The sequence below is a fragment of the Oncorhynchus mykiss genome, chromosome 11 (genome assembly GCF_057628025.1).
Source record: "Oncorhynchus mykiss isolate SJ-2025 chromosome 11, ASM5762802v1, whole genome shotgun sequence".
In the NCBI taxonomy this organism is placed as follows: domain Eukaryota; kingdom Metazoa; phylum Chordata; class Actinopteri; order Salmoniformes; family Salmonidae; genus Oncorhynchus; species Oncorhynchus mykiss.
Window position 1 is genome coordinate 28719547 of NC_143032.1, and position 25551 is coordinate 28745097.

A 25551-nucleotide genomic window follows, 5' to 3' on the forward strand; every position below is an offset into this window, starting at 1 on the left:
GACTATCACAGTGCAGGTGCATTTATACGGAGACTTGATTACACACAGGTGGATTGTATTTATCATCATTAGTCATTTAGGTCAACATTGGATCATTCAGAGATCCTCACTGAACTTCTGGAGAGAGTTTGCTGCACTGAAAGTAAAGGGGCTGAATAATTTTGCACGCCCAATTTTTCAGTTTTTGATTTGTTAAAAAAGTTTGAAATATCCAATAAATGTCGTTCCACTTCATGATTGTGTCCCACTTGTTGTTGATTCTTCACAAAAAAAATACAATTTTATATCTTTATGTTTGAAGCCTGAAATGTGGCAAAAGGTCGCAAAGTTCAAGGGGGCCGAATACTTTCGCAAGGCACTGTACTTAAAGTTATCCGTTGGCACACACACGGCTACCATCAGAATTACAACCAGAGTGATGGCTAGATGTGGGACCTTTCTGTTGCATTTCAAAGATGGTGGTAAAACATTTTTTTTAATGTTTTTTTTTCTTAGTATTTTCTTCTACCAGATCTATTGTGATATATTCTCCTACATTTCCACAAACTTCAAAGTGTTTCCTTTCAAATGGTACCAAGAATATGCATATACTTGCTTCAGGGCCTGAGCTACAGGCAGTTAGATTTGAGTATGTCATTTTTGGCGAAAATTGAAAAAAAGGGGGCTATCCGTAATTAACCAGCATGGCTACCACAGCATTTTGCAGCGATACGCCATCCCATCTGGTTTGCGCTTAGTGGGACAATAATTTGTTTTTCAACAGGACAATAATCCGACACACCTCCAGGCTGTGTAAGAGCTATTTGACCAAGAAGGAGAGTGATGGAGTGCTGCATCAGATGACCTGGCCTCCACAATCACCCGACCTCAACCGAATTGAGATAGTTTGGGATGAGTTGGACCGCAGAGTGAAGGAAAAGCAGCCAACAAGTGCTCAGCATATGTGTGAACTTCCTCAAGACTGTTGGAAAAGCATTCCAGGTGAAGTTGGTTGATATAATGTCAAGAGTGTGCAAAGTCATCAAGGCAAAGGGTGGCTACTTTGAAGAATCTCAAATATAAAATATATTTTGATTTGTTCAACACTTTTTTGGTTACTACATGATTCCATATGTGTTATTTCATAGTTTTGATGTCTTCACTATTATTCTACAATGTAGAAAATAGTCAAAATAAAGAACAACCCTTGAATGAGTAGGTGTGTCGAAACGGTTGACTGGTACTGTGTATTGATTATAATACTTTAATACCATAATAGCTCAAGAACAACATCTACCAAATCTACCTGTTGCCTAAACAACCAAGACTCAAACTCATCAATGTCATTCAACAAAGAAAATGTCATAAACTCCAAAATAATGACTAATTTCCTTCACACTAAGCTCTCTCTATAAATACTTTTGAGGCTTTGATTATTTGAAATAGTGTAATCATTTGTTACCTCAGGCTAAGTGCCATTTACTTGTATTATTACTGTCAATGCACAATGCAATGCATGATAAGCTTTTCTCACTTTACTGCTAAGTAGAGCATGATACCGTCAATTAAAATATAGCAAACATCTCACTTTAAAATGTTCTTCTGTACAATAAGGGCCACAACAACAACCCAAGGAAAACAGTGGATGAATTAATGTTTCTCTCTTATTCTTAATTCAACCTCGCAAAAGCAGATAAACCTCACTCTTCGGGGAAGGTCTCGCTCCTCTCTATTTTAATCCAGAAATGCATTTCTCCTTTTGTGTCTCTCACCCAGTAATGACAATTAATCAACCATGAAATTGACAATTGCAAAACTGTTGCCAGGGAGATGAATTTAAAGAGAAGCAGGTCTCACTCATAGACACAGTGTACTACACTAGAGAGAGCTGAGAGAGATGAAGAGAAAGAGGGAGAAGTCAACTGTCTGTCTGTAACTGAGCAGAAAGTACTGCACACAAAGCACCATAAACATGCTCCTCACAGACTCCCTTCACTGTGTTATTTCACACCTGAGAGAAGCAGTTTTTGATTGAGCTCCCACACCACATGCCGGTGTTTGTCTGTCCTTCATAATTTTCTGACTGATGATTGCTTACAGTGCCTTCAGAAAGCATTCATACCTCTTAACTTATTACACATTTTGCTGTGTTACAGCCTGAATTTAAAATGGATTAAATAGATTTTTCTCTCTCACTCATCTACACACAATACCCCATAATGACAAAATGAAAACAGTTTTTTATACATTGTTGCACATTTATTGAAAATGAAACACAGAAATATCTAATTTACATACAGTGCCTTGCGAAAGTATTCGGCCCCCTTGAACTTTGCGACCTTTTGCCACATTTCAGGCTTCAAACATAAAGATATAAAACTGTATTTTTTTGTGAAGAATCAACAACAAGTGGGACACAATCATGAAGTGGAACGACATTTATTGGATATGTAAAACTTTTTTAACAAATCAAAAACTGAAAAATTGGGCGTGCAAAATTATTCAGCCCCCTTAAGTTAATACTTTGTAGCGCCACCTTTTGCTGCGATTACAGCTGTAAGTCGCTTGGGGTATGTCTCTATCAGTTTTGCACATCGAGAGACTGAAATGTTTTCCCATTCCTCCTTGCAAAACAGCTCGAGCTCAGTGAGGTTGGATGGAGAGCATTTGTGAACAGCAGTTTTCAGTTCTTTCCACAGATTCTCGATTGGATTCAGGTCTGGACTTTGACTTGGCCATTCTAACACCTGGATATGTTTATTTTTGAACCATTCCATTGTAGATTTTGCTTTATGTTTTGGATCATTGTCTTGTTGGAAGACAAATCTCCGTCCCAGTCTCAGGTCTTTTGCAGACTCCATCAGGTTTTCTTCCAGAATGGTCCTGTATTTGGCTCCATCCATCTTCCCATCAATTTTAACCATCTTCCCTGTCCCTGCTGAAGAAAAGCAGGCCCAAACCATAATTTTGCACGGCCAATTTTTCAGTTTTTGATTTGTTAAAAAAGTTTGAAATATCCAATAAATATCGTTCCACTTCATGATTGTGTCCCACTTGTTGTTGATTCTTCACAAAAAAATACAGTTTTATATCTTTATGTTTGAAGCCTGAAATGTGGCAAAAGGTCGCAAAGTTCAAGGCACTGTACATGTTTCCCCTTAAACCCCTCAAGTGTTGCTTTAGCAGTATGCTTAGGGTCATTGTCCTGCTGGATGGTGAACATCCGTCCCAGTCTAAACAGGTTTCCTTGAAGAATTTCCCTGTATTTAGTGCCATCCATCATTCCTTCAATTCTGACCAGTTTCCCAGTCCCTGCCAAGGAAAAACATTCCCACTGCATGATGCTGCCACCACAATGCTTCACTGTGGGGATGGTGTTCTCGGGGTGATAACAGGTGTTGGACTTGTGCCAAAAAGCTTAATTTTAGTCTCATCTGACCAGATTACCTTCTTCCATATGTTTGGGGAGTCTTACACATGCCTTTCGGCGAACACCAAATGTGTTTGTTTATTTTTTTCTTTAAGCAATGGCTTTTTTCTGGCCACTCTTCCATAAAGCCCAGCTCTGTGGAGTGTACGGCTTAAAGTGGACAGATACTCCAATCTCCACTGTGGAGCTTTGCAGCTCCTTCAGGGTTATCTTTGGTCCCTTTGTTGCCTCTCTGATTAATGCCCTCCTTGCCTGGTCCGTGAGTTTTGGTGGGCGGCCCTGTCTTGGCAGGTTTGTTCTGGTGCCATATTCTTTCCATTTTTAAATAATGGATTTAATGGTGCTCCATGGGATGTTCAAAGTTTCGGGTATTTTTTTATAACCCAACCCTGATCTGTACTTCTCCACAACTTTGTCCCTAACCTGTTTGGAGAGCTCCTTGGTCTTCATGGTGCCGCTTGCTTAGTGGCGTTGCAGAATCTGGGGCCTTTCAGAACAGGTGTATATGTACTGAGATCATGTGACAGACCATGTGACACTTAGATTGCACACATTTATACTTTTTAAAACTAATTATGTGACTTCTGAAGGTAATTGGTTGCACCAGATCTTGTTTAGGGGGTGAATACATATGCAAGGACCACTTTTCCATTTTTTTTAATTGTTTATAATTTTTTGAAACATGTTATTTTTTTTCATTTCATTTCACCAATTTGGACTATTTTGTGTATGTCCATTACATGAAATCCAAATAAAAATCCATTTAAATTACAGGTTGTTATGCAGCAAAATAGGAAAAACACCACGGGGATGAATACTTTTGCAAGGCACTGTACCTGTACCGGAGTGCCAAGTCTAGGACCAAAAGGCTCCTCAACAGCTGCTACCCCCAAGCCATAAGACTGCTGAACAATTCGCCACCGGGCAATTTACATTGACCCCGCTCCCTTTTGTACACTGCTGCTACTCGCTGTTTGTTTGTTACCTATGCATAGTCACTTCGCCCCCACCTACATGTACAGATTACCTCAACTAGCCTGTACCCTCGTACACTGACTCGGTACCGGTGCCCCCTGTATATAGCCTCGTTATTGTTAGTCTTATTGTGTTACTTTTTATTATTACTTTTTATCTTAGTCTACTTGGTAAATATGTTCTTCTTCTTGAACTGCACTGTTGGTTAAGGGCTTGTAAGTAAGCATTTCACAGTAAAGTCTACACTTGTTGTATTCGGCGCATATAAATAAAGTTTGGTTTGATTTGATAACATGATGCAGCCACCATGATGCTTGAAAATATGGAGAGCTGTACTCAGTAATGTTGTATTGTTTTTTTCCCAAACATAACACTTTGTATTCAGGACAAAGAGTTCATTGCCTTGCCACATTTTTTGCAGTATTACTTTCGTGCCTTGTTGCAAAAAGGATGGATGTTTTGGAATATTTTATATTCTGTACAAGCTTCCTTCTTTTCACTCTGTCAATTAGGTTAGTATTGTGGAATAACTACAATGTTGTTGATCCATCACAGCCATTAAACTCTGTTACTGTTTTAAAGTCACCATTAGCCTCATGGTGAAATTACTGAGTGGTTTCCTTCCTCTCCGGCAACTGACGCCTGCATCTTTGTAGTGACTGGGTGCATTGATACACCATCCAATTGAATAATTTTGCCATTATTATTCAATATCTGCTTCTTTTTTTAACCATCTATCTTCTTTGCAAGACATTGGAAAAACCTCCCTGGTCGTTGTTGTTTAATGTGTGTTATAAATTTACTGCTCTACTGAGGGACCTTACAGATAATTGTGTTCTTATTTTATTTTTTTTATTCACCTTTATTTAACCAGGTAGGCCAGTTGAGAACAGGTTCTCATTTACAACTGCGACCTGGCCAAGATAAAGCAAAGCAGTGCGACAAAAACAACGACACATGGGATAAACAAACGTACAGTCAATAACACAATAGAAAAATCTGTATACAGTGTGTGCAAATGAAGTAAGGGGTAAGGCAATAAATAGGCCATAGTAGCGAAGTAATTACAATTGAGCAATTTACACTGGAGTGATTTGTGCAGATGAGGATGTGCAAGTATTAATACTGGTGTGCAAAAGAGCAGAAAAACAAAAACAAATATGGGGATGAGGTAGATAGTTGGTTGGATGGGCTATTTACAGATGGGCTGTGTACAGCTGCAGCGATCGGTAAGCTGCTCTGACAGCTGACACTTAAAGTTAGTGAGGGAGATATAAGTCTCCAGCTTCAGTGATATTTGCAATTTGTTCCAGTCATTGGCTGCAGAGAACTGAAAGGAAAGGCGGCCAAAGTAGGCGTTGGCTTTGGGGATGACCAGTGAAATATACCTGCTGGAGCGCGTGCTACGGGTGGGTATTGCTATGGTGACCAGTGAGCTGAGATAAGGCGGAGCGATACCTAGCAAAGACTTATAGATGACCTGGAGCCAGTTGGTTTGGCAACGAATACGTAGCGAGGACCAGCCAACGAGAGCATACAGGTCGCAGTGGTGGGTAGTATATGGGGCTTTGGTGACAAAACAAGTGGCACTGTGATAGATTGCATCCAATTTGCTGAGTAGAGTGTTGAAGGAAAATTTGTAAATGACATCGCCGAAGTCAAGGATCGGTAGGTTTGTCAGTTTTACAAGGGTAGGTTTGGCGGCATGAGTAAAGGAGGCTTTGTTGCGAAATAGGAAGCTGATTCTAGATTTAACTTTGGATTGGAGATGCTTAATGTGAGTCTGGAAGGTGAGTTTACAGTCTAGCCAGACACCTAGGTATTTATAGTTGTCCACATATTCTAAGTCAGAAGTCCAGAGTAGTGATGCTAGTTGGGCTGGCGGGGGCGGGCAGCAATCGGTTGAAGAGCATGAATTTCGTTTTACTAGCATTTAAGAGCAGTTGGAGGCCACGGAAGGAGTGTTGTATGGTATTGAAGCTTGTTTGGAGGTTTGTTAACACAGTGTCCAAAGAAGGGCCAGAAGTATACAGAATGGTGTCGTTGACGTACGGGTGGATCAAATAATCACCCGCAGCAAGAGTAACATCGTTGATATATACAGTGAAAAGAGTCTGCCCGAGAATTTAACCCTGTGCCACCCCCATAGAGACTGCCAGAGGTCCGGACAACAGGCCCTCTGATTTGACACACTGAACTCTATCTGAGAAGTAGTTAGTGAACCAGGCGATGCAGTCATTAGAGAAACCAAGGCTGTTGAATCTGTCGATAATAATGTGGTGATAGAGTCAAAAGCCTTGGCCAGGTCGATGAAGACGGCTGCACAGTACTGTCTTTTATCGATGGCGGTTATGATATCGTTTAGGACCTTGAGTGTGGCTGAGGTGCACCTGGAAACCAAATTGCATAGCAGAGAAGGTACGGTGGGATTCAAAATGGTCGGTGATCTGTTTGTTCACTTGGCATTCGAAGACTTTAGAAAGGCAGGGCAGGATGGATATAGGTCTGTAACAGTTTGGGTCTAGAGTGTCACCCCCTTTGAAGAGCGGGATGACCGCGACTGCTTTCCAATCTTTAGGAATCTCAGACGATACGAAAGAGAGGTTGAACAGACTAGTAATAGGGGTTGCAACAATGGCGGCTGTCACGACTTCTGCCGAAGTCGTTGCCTCTCCTTGTTCGGGCGGTGCTCGGCGTTCGACGTCACCGGTCTTCTAGCCATCATTGATCCTTTTTTAATTTTCCATTGGTTTTGTCTTGTCTTCCCACACACCTGTTTTCAATCCCATTCATTACCTGTTGTGTATTTAACCCTCTGTTTCCCCTCATGTCTTTGTCAGAGATTGTTTTATTGTCAGTGTAGTGTGATTGTTGTATAGGTGCGCGTCGGGTCCTCGTACCCATGTTTGTGTGTTTATGTACATTTAGTGTTATGGAGCATACTCCGTGGACTTTATTAAAATACTCCATTTTACACTCCATTTGACTCTCCTGCGCCTGACTTCCCTGCCACCTATTACACCAACGCATGACAGAATCTCTGACCAATATATGAAGTCAGCAGGAGAGGACACTATGCCCATGGAGCTGGAGGAACGCGTTCAGGAACAAGCGAGGGAGCTTGACGTTATCAGCTCCGTCATGGATCACATTGTCATGAAAATGGATCGCTGGGAGAGACAGGGAGTTTCTCCAGCGCCACCACCACCACGACCGGAATCTCCCGTGAACGTTTTTTCCTCTCCGGAATCGAGGATCCATTTATCCCTACCTACGGGATACAACGGAGATACTGCCGGCTACCAGGGTTTCCTCCTTAAACTGAACTTGTATCTAGCCACGGCCTTCCCAGTACCATCTGACCGTGAGAAGAGTTACGCCCTCGTCTCATGCCTCACCGGGAAAGCCCTGGAATGGGCCAGTGCTGTGTGTAGTAGGGAGGATGCGGCGCTGGACCATTTTGAGGAGTTCACCCGCCAATTCCGGATAGTATTCGATCACCCACCTGAAGGCAAAGCAGCGGGTGAGCTTCTCTATCATCTGAGGCAGGAGACGAGGAGTGCACAGGATTTTGCTTTGGAGTTTAGGACCTTGGCTGCCGGCGCTGGATGGAGCGACAGGGCCCTGATCGACCATTACCGTTGTAATCTACGCGAGGACGTCCGTCGGGAGCTGGCCTGTAGAGACACCACCCTCACCTTCGACCAGCTGGTGGACATGTCCATCAAGCTGGACAACATGCTGGCTACTCGTGGACGTCTAGATCGGGGTCTGGTTGTTCCATCCTCCCGCACCCTCTCTCCCGAACCTATGGAATTGGGAGGGATGGTGCGCAGGGAGACCGGAGGGGGTTCCCGCTAGAGCACCATTCAAGGTCGCAGAGAGCACACTGCTGGTCGGTGCCGGGTTGGTTCCTCTGGGAATAGAGAGGGCAGGCAGGGCATTCTGGCGTCACCCCAGGTGAGTAGGCACCATTCTCATCCAGAGCCCTCTGCTGCACTAATGTTTGTCTCTGTCTCTTTTCCTGATTTTTCACTGCATTCCCAGTATAAGGCGCTAGTAGATTCGGGTGCGGCTGGGAATTTCATTAATAAAAGTCTAGCTCATAGTTTAGGGATCCCTATTGTTCCTGTGGATATGCCTTTCCCTATTCATGCCTTAGATAGTCGACCATTAGGGTCAGGGTTTATCAGGGAGGTAACCACACCTTTGTGTATGATAACGCAGGAGGGTCACAAGGAGAAGATTAGTCTTTTCCTTATTGATTCTCCTGCATATTCTGTGGTGCTAGGCCTACCCTGGTTAGTTTGTCATAACCCCACTGTTTCTTGGCCACAGAGGGCTCTCACGGGGTGGTCGCGAGAATGCTCAGGTAGGTGTTTAGGGGTTTCCGTTGGTGCTACTATGTTGGAAAGTCCAGACCAGGTCTCCACCGTGCGCATTCCCCCCGAATATGCCGATTTGGCTCTCGCCTTCATCGACGGGGGGATTGTGCGATAGATCTCCTGGTAGACGCTGCATATCCCAAGAGTCACGTGTATCCCCTGTCGCAAGCGGAGACGGAGGCTATGGAGACATATGTCTCTGAATCCCTGCATCAGGGGTTCATTCAGCCATCCATTTCACCCATCTCTTTGAGTTTCTTTTTTGTGAAAAAAAAGGATGGCGGTTTACGCCCGTGCGTTGATTATCGAGGTCTTAATAAAAATCACAGTGAAATATAGTTACCCACTACCTCTGATCAATACGATTATTGAGTTAATGCACGGGGCACGTTTTTTCACAAAATTGGATCTCAGGAGTGCGTACAATCTGGTGCGTATTAAGAACCGTGATGAGTGGAAGAATGCATTTAGCACCACCTCAGGTCATTATGAGTACCTGGTCATGCCATATGGGTTGATGAATGCTCCATCAGTTTTCCAATCATTTGTAGATGAGATCTTCAGGGACCTGCACGGGCAGGGTGTAGTGGTGTATATCGATGATATTCTGATATACTCTGCTACACGCGCCGAGCATGTGTCCCTGGTGCGCAGGGTGCTTGGTCGCCTGTTGGAGCATGATCTATATGTCAAGTCTGAGAAATGCTTGTTTTTCCAACAATCCATCTCCTTCCTAGGGCATCGGATTTCCACTTCAGGAGTGGAGATGGAGAGCGACCGCATGACAGCCGTGCGTAATTGGCCGACTCCAACCACGGTAAAGGAGTTGCAGCGTTTTTTGGGGTTTTCCAATTACTACCGGAGGTTTATCTGGGGTTTTGGTCAGGTGGCAGCTCCTATTACCTCACTGCTAAAGGGGGGCCCAGGGCGCTTGCAGTGGTCGGCTGAGGCGAACAGGGCTTTTGAGCACCTGAAGACTCTGTTTACTTCGGTGCCTGTGCTGGCTCATCCGGATCCCTCTTTGCCATTCATAGTGGAGGTGGACGCATCCGAAGCTGGGATAGGAGCAGTGCTCTCTCAGCGTTCGGGTGCGCCACTGAAGCTTCGCCCCTGTGCTTTCTTTTCAAAGAAGCTCAGCCCGGCGGAGCAAAACTATGATGTGGGGAACCGAGAGCTGTTAACTGTCGTAGAAGCTTTGAAGGTGTGGAGGCATTGGCTTGAGGGGGCTAAACACCCTTTTCTCATCTGGACTGACCACCGCAATCTGGAGTATATCCGGCAGGCGAAGAGATTGAATCCTCGCCAGGCAAGGTGGGCCATGTTTTTCACTTGTTTTGTGTTTACTCTTTCTTACAGACCAGGCTCCCAGAACGTTAAGGCAGACGCATTGTCTCGGCTGTATGACACAGAGGAGCGGTCCATGGATCCCACTCCCATACTCCCAGCTTCGTGTTTGGTGGCGCCAGTAGTGTGGGAGCTGGACGCGGACATTGAGCGGGCGTCACGTGCAGAGCCTTCTCCCCCTGAGTGTCTAACTGGTCGTCTGTACGTTCCGTCTGCTGTCCGCGACCGATTGATATATTGGGCTCACACGTCACCCTCCTCTGATCATCCTGGGATAGGTCGGACGATGCGCTGTCTTGACGGGAGATACTGGTGGCCCACTTTAGCTAAGGACGTGAGGATTTATGTTTCTTCCTGCTCGGTGTGCGCTCAGTGCAAGGCTCCTAGACACCTGCCCAGAGGTAAGCTACAACCTCTACCCGTTCCTCAACGGCCGTGGTCGCACCTGTCGGTGGATTTTTTGACTGATCTTCCACCTTCACAGGGTTACACCACGATCCTGGTCGTTGTGGATCGGTTTTCTAAGTCCTGTCGTCTCCTCCCTTTGCCCGGTCTCCCTACGGCCTTACAAACTGCAGAGGCCCTGTTTACACACGTTTTCCGGCACTATGGGGTGCCTGAGGATATAGTGTCTGATCGGGGTCCCCAATTCACATCAAGGGTCTGGAAGGCGTTCATGGAGCGTCTGGGGACCTCGGTTAGTCTTACCTCAGGTTTTCACCCCGAGAGTAATGGGCAGGTGGAGAGAGTTAACCAGGATGTGGGTAGGTTTCTGCGGTCTTATTGCCAGGATCGGCCGGGGGAGTGGGCGAAGTTCGTGCCCTGGGCAGAGATGGCTCAGAACTCGCTACGTCACTCCTCCACTAACCTTACTCCCTTTCAATGTGTATTAGGGTATCAGCCGGTTCTGGCTCCTTGGCATCAGAGCCAGACCGAGGCCCCTGCGGTGGACAATTGGTTTCGGCACGCTGAGGAGACCTGGGAGGCAGCCCACGTCCACCTTCAGCGTGCCATAAGGCGCCAGAAAATTGGCGCAGACCGTCGCCGCAGTGAGGCCCCAGTGTTCGCACCAGGGGACAGGGTCTGGCTCTCGACCCGAAACCTGCCCCTTCGCCTGCTCTGCCGGAAGCTGGGTCCGCGGTTTGTGGGGCCGTTTAAAGTCCTGAGGAGAGTGAACGAGGTATGTTATAGGTTACAACTACCCACTCATTACCGTATTAACCCCTCGTTCCATGTGTCTCTCCTCAGGCCGATGGTGGCTGGCCCGCTCCAGGAGGCTGAAGTGCGTAATGTTCCTCCGCCTCCTCTAGACATCGAGGGGGTTCCGGCGTACTCTGTTCGATCCATTTTGGATTCGAGACGTCGGGCGAGGGGCCTTCAGTACCTCGTGGACTGGGAGGGGTACAGGCCGGAAGAGAGGTGCGCGTCGGGTCCTCGTACCCATGTTTGTGTGTTTATGTACATTTAGTGTTATGGAGCATACTCCGTGGACTTTATTAAAAGACTCTATTTTACACTCCATTTGAATCTCCTGCGCCTGACTTCCCTGCCCTCTATTACACCTACGCATGACAGCGGCGGATAATTTTAGGTAGAGAGGGTCCAGATTGTCTAGCCCAGCTGATTTGTAGGGATCCAGATTTTGCAGCTCTTTCAGAACATCAGCTGTCTGGATATAAAGGAATGGTATCAAACACATGAAAACCAAACAAAATGTATTTGATACCAGTGGTGTAAAGTACTTAAGTAAAAATACTTGAAAGTACTGCTTAAGTAGTTTTTTGGGGGTATCTGTACTTTACTTTTTATATTTTTGACAACTTTTACTTTTACTTCACTACATTCCTAAAGAATATTATGTACTTTTTCCTCCATACATTTTCCCTGACACCCAAAAGTAAATGTTGAATGCTTAGCAGGACAGGAAAATGTTCTAATTCACACACTTATCAAGAGAACATCCCTGGTCATCCCGACTGCCGCTAATCTGGCGGACACACTAAACACATGCTTTGTTTGTCAATGATGCCTGAGTGTTGTTTGCTTAATATAAGGAATTTGAAATTATTTATAATTTTAAGTATATTTTAGCAATAACATTTACTTTTGATACTTAAGCATAAAAAACAAATACTTTTAGACTTTTACTAAGAGTAGGAGTTTCCTGGGTGACTTTCACTTTTGAGTCATTTTCTATTAAGATATCTTTACTTTTACTCAAGTACGACAGTTTTTCACAACTGTTTGATACCAATCCATTTTTTTATTGAACCTTTATTTAACTAGGCAAGTCAGTTAAGAACAAATTGTTATTTACAATGACGGCCTGCCCCGGCCAAACCCTAACCCAATTGTGCCAATTGTGCACCGCCCTATGGGACTCCCAATCACGGCTGTCCTTATGAACCGTCCTCCCCCCAGCAGCCTCCACTACAATAATATGAAGGATCTTCATACTTTCCCCAAGTATTCTTCTATATCAATACACTGAAGAAGAGGGAAGAGTTGTGGCAACTCTGTCTGTGGTAGTGCACCAACGACCTGAAATACAAGTATATTTTCTTGTTTTATTTTGTAAAATTTTCACATAAAAAAACAGTGGCTTTATTAGGTTTGGTGGAAAGGGACAAGAGCCTGAACCATATATCATTGCTGAGGAGAAAGTCAGATTAGGAGAGAAAGGGAAAGGTATTGGGCAGAGGAAGAAGGAGAATAACACTACGTCCCAAATGGCACCCTATTCCCTGCCTACATCGTTCACTACTAATAGGGCCATGGTTAGAAGTAGTGCACTATATAGGGAATAGAGTGCCATTTGGGGATGTAACCTTAGAAGAGAAAACACTACAGGGCCTGGTTTATTGAGCAACATGCCGTTAGCTGTTAGAGAGACAGGAAGATGTGAGGCGTCAGTGAGTCGCTTCGCTCCGGCTCTTTTAGCGCCAGGATCCATCCTCACCTGACAAACATATAATTACAAGAAATAAAGAAAACGCTAGAGGCTAGGATTACAGCTCTAATGTGATTGTGTGGATAATGCACTCTGAATAATGTAAAACTGCACGCAAGCCTCTCAGACAGTCACTGCTAAAGATTTATTAGCTGCTGTTATGGGAAGTGGAACCCAAGCAGGGATTTTCCATAGCAACAAAGACAACCTTATATAACATTAGTACATACAGTATATACCACTATAATAGCACAGCTATTAAGGCCAATGGAAGAATGTAGCCAGGTGTTTTAAATCAAACAAATAACTGCCCTGCATGTATATTGTAATACCAAACATAAATGACCATTCAAAGTCTAAATATCAAATCCAGGTGCTAAACAAATTTAAATGTCATGACTCAAGTGGAATATAAAGAGGAGATTGTTTTTCCATATGGACTGCTGAGTTCATTCACAGTCCCCTCACTAGGTGGCAGACTGGGCTAACTATTAGAATCATGCATAGCTCTTGCTGCTAAATCTACCATGCAGATGCTTAGGTCAATATTGTGTGGCTTTTGTAATTTGTTGTTCAAATGCAGAAAAATCACCATGCTAAGGCAAGTTCACAATGAACTCATGCTTGCAGTGAACAGGTTGAGCGATAAGGCTCAAATAGCCCAGAGGCAACTTCCTCCCCACCCCCCATCCCTCATCCCTCCTCCTTCACCTCTACAGTTCAGGGTTTCTACCACACAGCCTGAGGCCAGGGTTGTGACACCTGTGATGCTGTACTGCAGTGGGGGAAGGAGAAGTGGTGTGTGTGTGTGTGTGTGTGTGTGTGTGCATGCGTGGCGTCATGCCAATAGGGGGCACATGCCCCTCAGATTTGTCCCGTTAAAACATTTTTGTTACATTTTTGTTGTTGTTGTTTCTCTGTAATACTACCACCTAGCACTTTTATAAAGTTGTCTTCAGCCCAGATAGGTTCCCAATCTCCTAACCTCATAACTAGCCACCAAGAAGCCATTTTAGCCTATCAATCAAGCTAGAGTAGCTCGCTTGTCTAACTATGTTAGCTGGCATGCCTGCTGGCAAGGTTGGTAGAAAAGCAAGCAATTACTAAATGTACTGAACAACACTCACATTCCTTTCAATCCTTTACCCAGATTTAGCAGAGATGCAGAGAAGCATATTTAGTTTGGTTAAAAAAAACACCAGTCAAAAAGATACAGACAGCTCCTATAGAATGTTAGCTCAAAAGTATTCACAAGTCACTGCAACTAAATAGAAAAAGGTACCGGCACCCAAAATGAGTACCGGCACATACAGTTCATTAAGAAATTATTCAGACGCCTTGACTTTTTCCACATTTTGTTACATTACAGCCTTATTCTAAAATGGATTAAATAAAAAAAAATGTCTCATCAGTCTACACACAATACCCCATAACGACAAAGCGAAAACAGAATTTCTAGCAAATGCATTAGAAATAAAAAAACAAACACCTTATTTACATAAGTATTCAGGCCCTTTGCTAAGAGACTCAAAATGTAGCTCAGGTGCATCCTGTTGCCATTGATCATCCTTGAGATGTTTCTTCAACTGTCCACCTGTGGTAAAAACCAAGCCATGAGGTCAAAGGAATTGTCCGTAGAGCTCCGAGACAGGACTGTGTCAAGGCACATATCTGGGGAAGGGTACCAAAACAATTCTGCAGCATTGAAGGTCCCCAAGAACACAGTGGCCTCCATCATTCTTAAATGGAAGAAGTTTGGATGACACCTGGGCTATCATTCCTCCTCCATTTCCTCCCCCACTCTTTTGCCCTCCTCTCCGTCGCTCTCCTTCTCTCTCTCCGTCTTTCTCTCGCTCTCTCTCTCCCATTCTCTTTCTCGCTCTGTCTCCATTTCTCTCTCTTTCACTGTCTCCCTCTCTATCTTCCTATCTCTCTCCATCTCTGGCTGGCTCCTCACAATTTACTGTACTGTAGGGCTCCTTTAACGCTTTGAGTGGAGTATGTGAGCCAAAGCTTTATGGCCTAACTGTATGCGCCAAATATTTGCCAATGGCCAAATGCTTTTTGGGAACATGGCCAGAAAAAGTTAATGGCGATCCACTCTGGCAAAAAGGACAATGTCGAAGTTGAATTCAATGAGAGAAAAGGAGAGTTTAAAATAAAGAGAAAGGAGGGGCCATAAAAGTAATGTTTGGGAGTGATTTTGTGAAGTGGTAAAAGTGTGCAGTGTGATTATTGTGAGGCGCTACACACATTCGAGAGTTACAAGACGGGGGACTTCAAATATGGCAAGTCAAGGGAACTATAGCCTACTGTTTAGATGGGTTAAATTGATAAAAGCCTAACTGAAATCTGGACACTGCGTGTAGGTCTACAACCTCTCACATAACCAATATAATACAAACTCCTGCAGAATTAAGCATATCTTTCAGTAAAATGATACACCAAATGTACATTTTAACTCGGGAACAGGAGTGGAGAAATATGATTTTTTTTCTTTCAGCATCTTGAGAGAATGAATGCGTAGTTAGGGACTGTCTGTAAAGGCGCTATCTCTATCAGATTCATAAAAGCTGATAGTATTTCAACAATATAAAATATTTGTATTTATTTTTTATTTAACCTTTATTTAACTAGGCAAGTTAGATAAGAACACATTCTTATTTACAATGATGGCCTACCCAGGGCAAACCCTCCCCTAACCCGGACGATGCTGGGCCAATTGTGCGCCGCCCTATGGGACTCCCGTTCACGGCCAGTTGTGATAGAGCCCTTGATCGAACCCGGGTCGGTAGTGACGACTTAGCTGACTGTGCCACTCAGGATCCCATAATATGCATCCAAGCAGTACTGAAATCTTATCAGAAACATGTTGGGTATTTTCCACTGCTTTTAATTTCCTTAAAACCGGCCAAACTGATATCATTTGAACATTTTGCACGAAAAATGTTTCACATTTTTTTAAGTTATTGCATTTTCTCCCCGGTCCCTAAATGTCTGTTGCGCGAGAGAAGCAGAGATGAAAGAGAACTTTACTGATGTCAACTATATTGAACAAAAATATAAATGCAATATGCAACAATTTCAAAGATTCTACTTAGTTACAGTTCATATAAGGAAATCAGTCAATTGAAATAAATTCATTAGGCCCATTCATCTATGGATTTCACATGACTGGGAATACAGATATGCATCTGTTGGTCACAGATACCTTAAAAAAAGTAGGGGCGTGGATCAGAAAACCAGTGAGTCACTGGGGTGACCACCATTTGCCTCATACAGCGCGACACATCTCTTTTGCATAGAGTTGATCAGGCTGTTGATTGTGGCCTGTGGAATATTGTCCCACTTCTCTTCAAAAGCTGTATGAAGCTGCTGGATATTGGCGGAAACTGGTAAACACTGTCGTACATGTCGATATAGAGCACACCAAACATGCTCAATTGGTGACATGTCTGGTAAGTAAGCAAGCCTTTCAGGAATTGTTTACAGATCCTTGCGACATGGGGTCATTATCATGCTGAAACATGAGGTGATGGCGGCGGATGAATGGCATGACAGTGGTCCTCAAGATTTGATCACGGGTATCTCTGTGCATCCAAATTGCCATAGATAAAATAAAATTGTGTTTGTTGTCCGTAGCTTATGCCTGCCCATACCATAACCCCACCACCACCAGGGGGCACTCTGTTCACAATGTTGACATCAGCAAACAGCTCGCCCAATCGAGCCCATACACATGACATGGTCTGCGTTTGTGAGGCCGGTTAGACGTACTGCCAATTCTCTAAAACGACGTTGGAGGTGGCTTATGGTAGAGAAATTAACACAAAATTATCTGGAAACAGCTCTGGCGGACATTCCTGAAGTCCACATGCCAATTGCAAGCTCCTGTAAAAGTGAAACATCTGCGGCATTGTGTTTTGTGACAAAACTGCACATTTTGGAGTGGTCTTTTATTGTGCCCAACACAAGGTGCACCTGTGTAACAGCAAATTTTCTATCGGCCTATTTGCGAGTTACGGTCAGGTGGGGGCCTCAAATTTTCACATTATCACAGATGGGTTATTAGCTATTGCAGGCGTGTGGTTGAACAAACTGCTGACCTGCGCATCACTAGTATGCACGTCTGTTTGTGTGTGTGTGTGTTCATGGATCTACAGTGGCTTGCGAAAGTATTCACCCCCTTGGCATTTTTCCTATTTTGTTGCCTTACAACCTAGAATTAAAATTGATTTTTGGGGGTTTGTATCATTTGATTTACACAACATGCCTACCACTTTGAATATGTTAAATATTTTTGTTGGTGAAACAAGCAAGAAATAAGACAAAAAAACAGAAAACTTGAGCGTGCATAACTATTCCCCAACCCCAAAGTCAATACTTTGTAGATCCACCTTTAGCAGCAATTACAGCTGCAAGTCTCTGGGTCATGTCTCTATAAGCATGGCACATCTAGCCACTGGGATTTTTGCCCATTATTCAAGGCAAAACTGCTCCACCTCCTTCAAGTTGGATGGGTTCCGCTGGTGTAGAGCAATCTTTAAGTCATACCACAGATTCTCAATTGGACTGAGGTCTTTGCATTGACTAGGCCATTCTAAGACATGTACATGTTTCCCCTTAAACCACTCAAGTGTTGCTTTAGCAGTATGCTTAGGGTCATTGTCCTGCTGGAAGGTGAACATCCGTCCGAGTCTCAAATCTCTGGAAGACTGAAATAGGTTTCCCTCAAGATTTTCCCTGTATTTAGCTCATCCATCATTCCTTCAATTCTGACCAGTTTTCCAGTCCCTGCCGATGAAAAACATCTCCACAGCATGATGCTGCCACCGCCATGCTTCACTGTGTTGATGGTGTTCTCGGGGTGATGAAAGGTGTTGGGTTTGTGCCAGACATAGTATTTTTCTTGATGGCCAAAAAACTACATTTTAGTCTCATCTGACCAGAGTATCTTCTTCCATATGTTTGGGGAGTCTCCCACATGCTTTTTGGCGAACACCAAACAGATTTGCTTATTTCTTTCTTTAAGCAATGTTTTTTTCTGGCCACTCTTCCGTAAAGCCCAGCTCTGTGGAGTGTATGGCTTAAAGTGGTCCTATGGACAGATACTCCAATCTCCACTGTGGAGCTTTGCAGCTCCTTCAGGGTTATCCTTGGTCTCTTTGCCCTCCTTGCCTGGTCCATGAGTTTGTGGGCAGCCCTCTCTTGGCAGGTTTGTTGTGGTGCCATATTCTTTCCATTTTTAATAATGGATTTAATGGTGCTCCGTGGGATGTTCAAAGTTTCTGATATGTTTTTATAACCCAACCCTGATCTGTACTTCTCCACAACTTTGTCCCTGACCTGTTTGGAGAGCTCCTTGGTCAATATGGTGCCGCTCGCTTGGTGGTGCCCCTTGCTTAGTGGCGTTGCAGACTCTGGGGCCTTTCAGAACAGGTGTATATACAGTGCCTTGCGAAAGTATTCGGCCCCCTTGAACTTTGCGACCTTTTGCCACATTTCAGGCTTCAAACATAAAGATATAAAACTGCATTTTTTTGTGAAGAATCAACAACAAGTGGGACACAATCATGAAGTGGAACGACATTTATTGGATATTTCAAACTTTTTTAACAAATCAAAAACTGAAAAATTGGGCGTGCAAAATTATTCAGCCCCCTTAAGTTAATACTTTGTAGCGACACCTTTTGCTGCGATTACAGCTGTAAGTCGCTTGGGGTATGTCTCTATCAGTTTTGCACATCGAGAGACTGAAATGTTTTCCCATTCCTCCTTGCAAAACAGCTCGAGCTCAGTGAGGTTGGATGGAGAGCATTTGTGAACAGCAGTTTTCAGTTCTTTCCACAGATTCTCGATTGGATTCAGGTCTGGACTTTGACTTGGCCATTCTAACACCTGGATATGTTTATTTTTGAACCATTCCATTGTAGATTTTGCTTTATGTTTTGGATCATTGTCTTGTTGGAAGACAAATCTCCATCCCAGTCTCAGGTCTTTTGCAGACTCCATCAGGTTTTCTTCCAGAATGGTCCTGTATTTGGCTCCATCCATCTTCCCATCAATTTTAACCATCTTCCCTGTCCCTGCTGAAGAAAAGCAGGCCCAAACCATGATGCTGCCACCACCACGTTTGACAGTGGGGATGGTGTGTTCAGCTGTGTTGTTTTTACGCCAAACATAAAGTTTTGCATTGTTGCCAAAAAGTTCAATTTTGGTTTCATCTGACCAGAGCACCTTCTTCCACATGTTTGGTGTGTCTCCCAGGTGGCTTGTGGCAAACTTTAAACAACACTTTTTATGGATATCTTTAAGAAATGGCTTTCTTCTTGCCACTCTTCCATAAAGGCCAGATTTGTGCAATATATGACTGATTGTTGTCCTTGGTCTTGGTAGATTTGCAGTGGTTTGATACTCCTTCCATTTCAATATTATCGCTTGCACAGTGCTCCTTGGGATGTTTAAAGCTTGGGAAATCTTTTTGTATCCAAATCCGGCTTTAAACTTCTTCACAACAGTATCTCGGACCTGCCTGGTGTGTTCCTTGTTCTTCATGATGCTCTCTGCGCTTTTAACGGACCTCTGAGACTATCACAGTGCAGGTGCATTTATACGGAGACTTGATTACACACAGGTGGATTGTATTTATCATCATTAGTCATTTAGGTCAACATTGGATCATTCAGAGATCCTCACTGAACTTCTGGAGAGAGTTTGCTGCACTGAAAGTAAAGGGGCTGAATAATTTTGCACGCCCAATTTTTCAGTTTTTGATTTGTTAAAAAAGTTTGAAATATCCAATAAATGTCGTTCCACTTCATGAGTGTGTCCCACTTGTTGTTGATTCTTCACAAAAAAATACAGTTTTATATCTTTATGTTTGAAGCCTGAAATGTGGCAAAAGGTCGCAAAGTTCAAGGGGGCCGAATACTTTCGCAAGGCATTGTATAATGAGATCAGATCAGATCAGATGTGACAGATCATGTGACACTTAAATAAAGTCCACCTGTGTGCAATCTAACTAATTATGTGACTTCTGAAGGTAATTGGTTGCACCAGATCCTATTTAGGGGCTTCATAGCAAAGGGGGTGAATACATATGCACGCACCCCTTTCCCGTTTAAAATGTTTTTTTTTTTTAAACAAGTCATTTTTTTTCATTTAATTTCACCAATTTGAACTATTTTGTGTGTGTTCACATTACATGAAACTCAAATACAAATCTATTTAAATTGCAGGTTGTAATGCAACAAAATAGGAAAAACGCCAAGGCGGAAGAATACTTTTGTAAGGCACTGTAAGTGTGTGTGGGTGGTATGAGAGACAGACAGTCTGGTTGCACACACCTGTGAACATGTGATGTATAAGGATGGGCTTCTGTAAACTGAGTTTCTGGAACTCTAATTTGGTGTTTTATTAGAAAGTGGTGGAAAACTCTGTCAGGCCCCGCTCTAGAATCTCCCATAATTGTTCAATTGGGTTGTGATCTGGTGACTGAGTCAGCTATGGCATATGGCACCATCGCATGAGCCTGAAGCCACAGACTCTGGCCAAACTCATGTTTCTAAAAATGAATTCAAAGGCACTGTAGATGTAGCTTAATAAGGCATTTTTTTCATTTCATTTGTATTTAATTCTAATTAAGTTACAGCCCAAATGTGCAATTTATAGACTATAATGATTTAATAAAACAAAATGTTGTTTAAATGCTGAGTGGTTAATGTCCCTGCCAGCCTTGATGTAATTTAAATAATATAGCCTAAATAATTCATTTTCATCCTTCTTAGGCTACCTGTCTGTCTCCTGACCTATTTAGAGTGTTTATATCTTGTTTAATACAACACATAGCCTATTTAAAATGATGAGCGCTTCTTAAAGTTTCCTGTTGTTTATTAAAATACTTTTCATTCAACTCATATGGTTTGGTTTCAATGCTTCATATCCAAATGGTAGGTCCAGGTAGTCACAAAAATCAATGGCTGTTGGATAAATTGTGATTTTAATGAATGGAGTGAATTTGGAGAGGCATTTTTTTTCCTTTTGAGCAAGGAGCGTTTTTTAGCGGAACGGTTGGAAAGGACGTGGCGCGCCGGGAGCAGTACGCAAGCACCACTCCATGAGAGATGAGCGGCATTTCCGACCGCTCAACTCCGCTCACATACTCTGTGCTCTGTGGATGGGGGCACTGTCATCCTATGGGGGCATAGCCATGGGAGCCAAAATAATGGCCAAAATAACGGCCTGCCCAGCATTGTTATACATGACCCTAAGCAGGATGGGATGTTAATTGCTTAATTAACTCAGGAACCACACTTCTGTGGAAGCACCTGCTTTCAAAATACTTTCTTTCCCTCATTTAATCACGTGTTTCCTTTACTTTGGCAGTTACGTGTACATTCAACACCTAGTCGCACACGCTTACTTCTTACATTTATGCACACATCAAATCAGGTTACAGACCACGTAGCTAGGCCTAAGACCCCTAGACATAAATAGTGCAGCAAAATCAGTAGACTAGTTATTCATTTCGTAACCGTTGCAGACAAGGTTATTATACAGCCAAAACACAAATATATTTTCTCAGTTTTACATAAGAAATATTTCTATAAAGCCATAAATATGTGAAATATATATATTTTTTGTAAATCCCACCCAGGGATTCAGCCATATCCATTATTCCTTTGGTGGTCTGTCTGGTCAGTGTAGCCGCAGTAAACATTGGAATAATAGAGCAGACTGAAATGTCAAGCCGCTGCATACAACAGAATGGGGCCATGCTTTAAAGCCCACTGAATAATCCCAGGCTGGGGTGTAATCAGCGTGAAAGAACGGACCCAAACCTCCCCACAAACACACCACCACAGAGACTGAGCTTGTGTGTGTGTGTGTGTGTGTGTGTGTGTGTGTGTGTGAGAGAGAGAGAGAAAGAGAGAGCGCTCTAACAAAACTGTTAAAATATCCAGTTCAGTTACAGCACGGAGCAGAAAGGAGCAGAGAGGACATGAACGACAAGGCCCTATTTACCCTCTAAGCGTTTTCAAAGAGCTAAATCAAACATACGTGTCCATTCAAGTGTGTTACCATGCTGATCTGCTGAAGGGGATCAATGGAGAAAAACTTCACATGATGGTTCTGAGATGTTCAGTGAGACATTCAGTTCAGTGATTCAGACTATTAGAAATTATCTGGTGAAATAATGATGGGGATATGATGTGTGTAACTGTATGGTTATGTTTCCTTGTTGAGAGAAATTGTGTGAGAGTGTGTGACAGTGTGTGCGTGTGTGTCTTCTGCATGAGTGAAAGACTGTGTTTGAAAGTGTGTGATGCGTGGCAAGCAGTGGATGTAGAAGGACTTCACTCAGATCATTGTCCTGCTGTGCACGATGGGACGACATAGCCAAACAACCAAAAAGACAGATGGATCATTCAAAGCAAAAAAAAAACATTTAAAGAAGGAAATCTAGGATTTGGATCTCTCACGGATGGTCAGTCCTTGTACCGATTACTCAGTCTATGAATTGAGAGTGGTTACATTGCTCCAGCCCTATCCCTCTGCTGTTTGAATCCCAGATTTCCCCTTTAAGAAACGCATGATGGAACTCAACAACAACTCACCTCTCCGTGGAAACTGTACCTTCCCCTGAGGATGGCTCTGTAGAGTCTGGGCCGGCTGTCGTCCTCGAAAGGCATGGAGCCACTGAGTAGGATGTAGGCTATGACCCCTAGGGCCCACATGTCCACCTGGCAGGAGTAGGGCAACCTCAAGACCACCTCTGGGGCCATGTACTCTGGTGTCCCACAAGTGGTCGTCATGGACCAGTCTCTTCTACCGCCACCTCCTCCATCCCCTCTTCCATCTCTTCCATCCCTTCTATCACAGCTTTCCTTACCATCCCTATTTGCTACCTTACCACCTGGAACTCCACCCAGACTTCCACCCCTTCCACTGCCTCTTCCAACTCCACTATCTCCACTTCCACTGCCCACTCCATCCCCACCTCCATCCTTACCCCCTCCAGGGTCCCTGTTCCCAAAGCTGGCCAGTCCAAAGTCAGTCACCAGCAGGCGTGAATCGGCTCCAGGGTGGTAGTACAACAGATTCTCAGGTTTCAGGTCCCTGTGTGTGATGCCCAGAGAATGAAGATACCCCACCCCGGCTAAAGTCATCTGCAGGGCTCTGGTGGCATCACGCTCAGTGAAGTGGCCCTTAGCGATGACACGGTCGAACAGCTCCCCGCCCGTGGCCAGTTCCAGAACCATGTAGACCCTCTGGGGCGACTGGAACACCTCCACCAGCTGTACCACATTGAGGTGGCTGACCCTGCGTAGCACCCCCAGCTCCGAGTCACACACCTCTCGCCCTTCCCTGGCCTCCACCTGCAACAGGTGTTGAATTTCATTTTAGAAAACGACACACAATCCTGATATTACTGCCCTTTTAATTTGTTGGTGTAATTGCCCTTACTAATGTTGCACAAATCCTTCTCCTTCTGTTTCTCCCCTCATGAACATTCGCTGTCCCCCTACCTCTTCCCTAGGTCTACTGGAAGAAATAAGTTTACAGACCTCCATCATCTTGATGGCGAAGGGTTGGCGGGTGGCTCTGTGCTCGACACGTACCACCCGGCTGAAGCTCCCCCTACCGATCAGGGCCTTGATATCATACCTGGACAGAGAGGGCAGGAGGGAGAAGAGAAAAGGGTGAGTGGGAAGTAGAATAGTGTTCTGTTTTACTGTATTCAACTCTAGTGAGGTGAGGTCTTCTATGGGAGATAAATATGAAATATCATAGAATATGGAGTCATCATCATCACCATCATCATCATCAACAACATTAGCAAATTAATTAGTCTAAGTACCTACAATGAATCGGCACTGATTTATATTGCTACTACTGATCTTCAAACGTTAACGATTTTTATACAGTTACCTTGCTGTGACTCTGGGGTCAAACTTCGCCTTGTACTTGGCCACTTTGTTGTGCCTCTGCCCATCCTGGCCCGTCGGCAGTAGAACGCGTGACGGCGCCTGTGTACCCGTAACTCCACTGCTCTGAACAACACTCCAAAAGTATTTCTGCGTCCCTTTACACTTCTGTAGCTCATCGTCTAACTCTTTTCTTTTGTGACTGTAGCCCACTACCGACTTCACGAAGCTCACGTAACCGTTTTTAACCGAGCTTTCAGGCAGCACCTTGGTGCTTCCGCAGCCCATTACTAAAGCGCAACTAACGAAGGCATGAAGAGAAAAGGGGCAGTTGCTGCTTGCGTAATTGCGTGCGCTAAGAAAAACGTACACAATCTTAACAGACTCGATCAGCAGCAATGCCAACTTGAACCTATACTACAATACACATACACGGCTAAATTGGTGAAGAGACGTCTGGAGGAGTGAGTGAGCAGGTGCAGGCAACGCTTAGATTGTGTGAATGGATGGATTCACTGAAAAGGATTTTCTCGACATTCTGTCACGCAGGTGCATAAGGTGCGGATGCTCTTCCACATCAGTCAGTTGCCAAAGATAACACGTCAGTGTGAGTTGTTTTGAAGCTTTTGACATTCTTTCACTGAGCTCGTTAAAGTATAATCATCTCCGAACTGGGCTATCCTCTAGAACTAGGCTATTTCTGGTAGTATTGCCACCCACCCTGGCCCGTGATGCTGGTTGATGACAGAGTAACCTACCATAGGCCTATTATAGCTTTCATCTTCTATAATTGTCATTGTGTGGTGTCTGTCTGCAGTAGCGGTGTGTGGGCAATATGACTGGGGAAGCAAAGCCAGAAAAAAATGCTACCTATGTGTAATTGCGTTGTTTTCTCTATAACCTGTTAGTTCATATGCATTGTGACCCTGATATATACCAAAGGCTGAGACAATAAGAAGGCACAGTGGCAGAATAAATTCAACCACACCTTTGTTTCATCACAAAACCGGAGAGCAACCTCTGTCCGTGAAGTCCACAAAGCATATTGCATGTAACAAACAGTTACATGGCCTACAGTATGGTCTAGCAAGTTAATGTTTCTGACACTGCTAAACAACTATTGATTTAGAAACACAGAGAGCAACTGCAATTTAGTCCAATCAACATAAGCTAAATATGATGTGGCTGTCTATGGTTCTGATTTGTGTGCGTGTGAGTGTGTGTGCGTGCGTTCATGCAAGTAGTAAAATCATGTTGATTCACCCTAGAAATGCCAATACCAACCTCCTCTCTTTCATGTTGACAAGTTCTACATGACTGTCATACAGTATATGCTTTTATTTTTTGTTGTCCTAGGCTACCTGGCTAAAATGCTTTCTAGCTAGTCTAGTTTCCTTTCATGGGAAATGTTAGCTAGTTAACCTTCTACATCTAGCTACATATTGAACTTCCATCCTCTCATTCCAGGGGCACAATGTATTTTATGGTTGGATCAGAATCGCCATTATAATCATTGGCCAGTAAGGAGAATTAAGTAAAACCACAACTCCAAATCCCTAT

At 43.7% G+C, this 25551-nt stretch overlaps 1 protein-coding gene across 1 annotated transcript in view; it reads right to left on the reverse strand.

Moving 5' to 3' along the window:
* LOC110535562 (serine/threonine-protein kinase H1-like) overlaps window positions 1–24495 on the reverse strand; it is a 31053-nt gene extending 6558 nt beyond the window's left edge. The window contains exons 1-3 of the mRNA XM_021620627.3: window positions 23996–24495; window positions 23632–23731; window positions 22681–23442 (exon numbers count right to left, since the gene is read on the reverse strand). Of these exons, the coding sequence (XP_021476302.1) occupies window positions 22681–23442; window positions 23632–23731; window positions 23996–24279 (1146 nt within the window). The 5' untranslated portion in view covers window positions 24280–24495. The remainder of the gene's footprint in view (window positions 1–22680; window positions 23443–23631; window positions 23732–23995) is intronic.
* Window positions 24496–25551: the final 1056 nt, after the last annotated feature.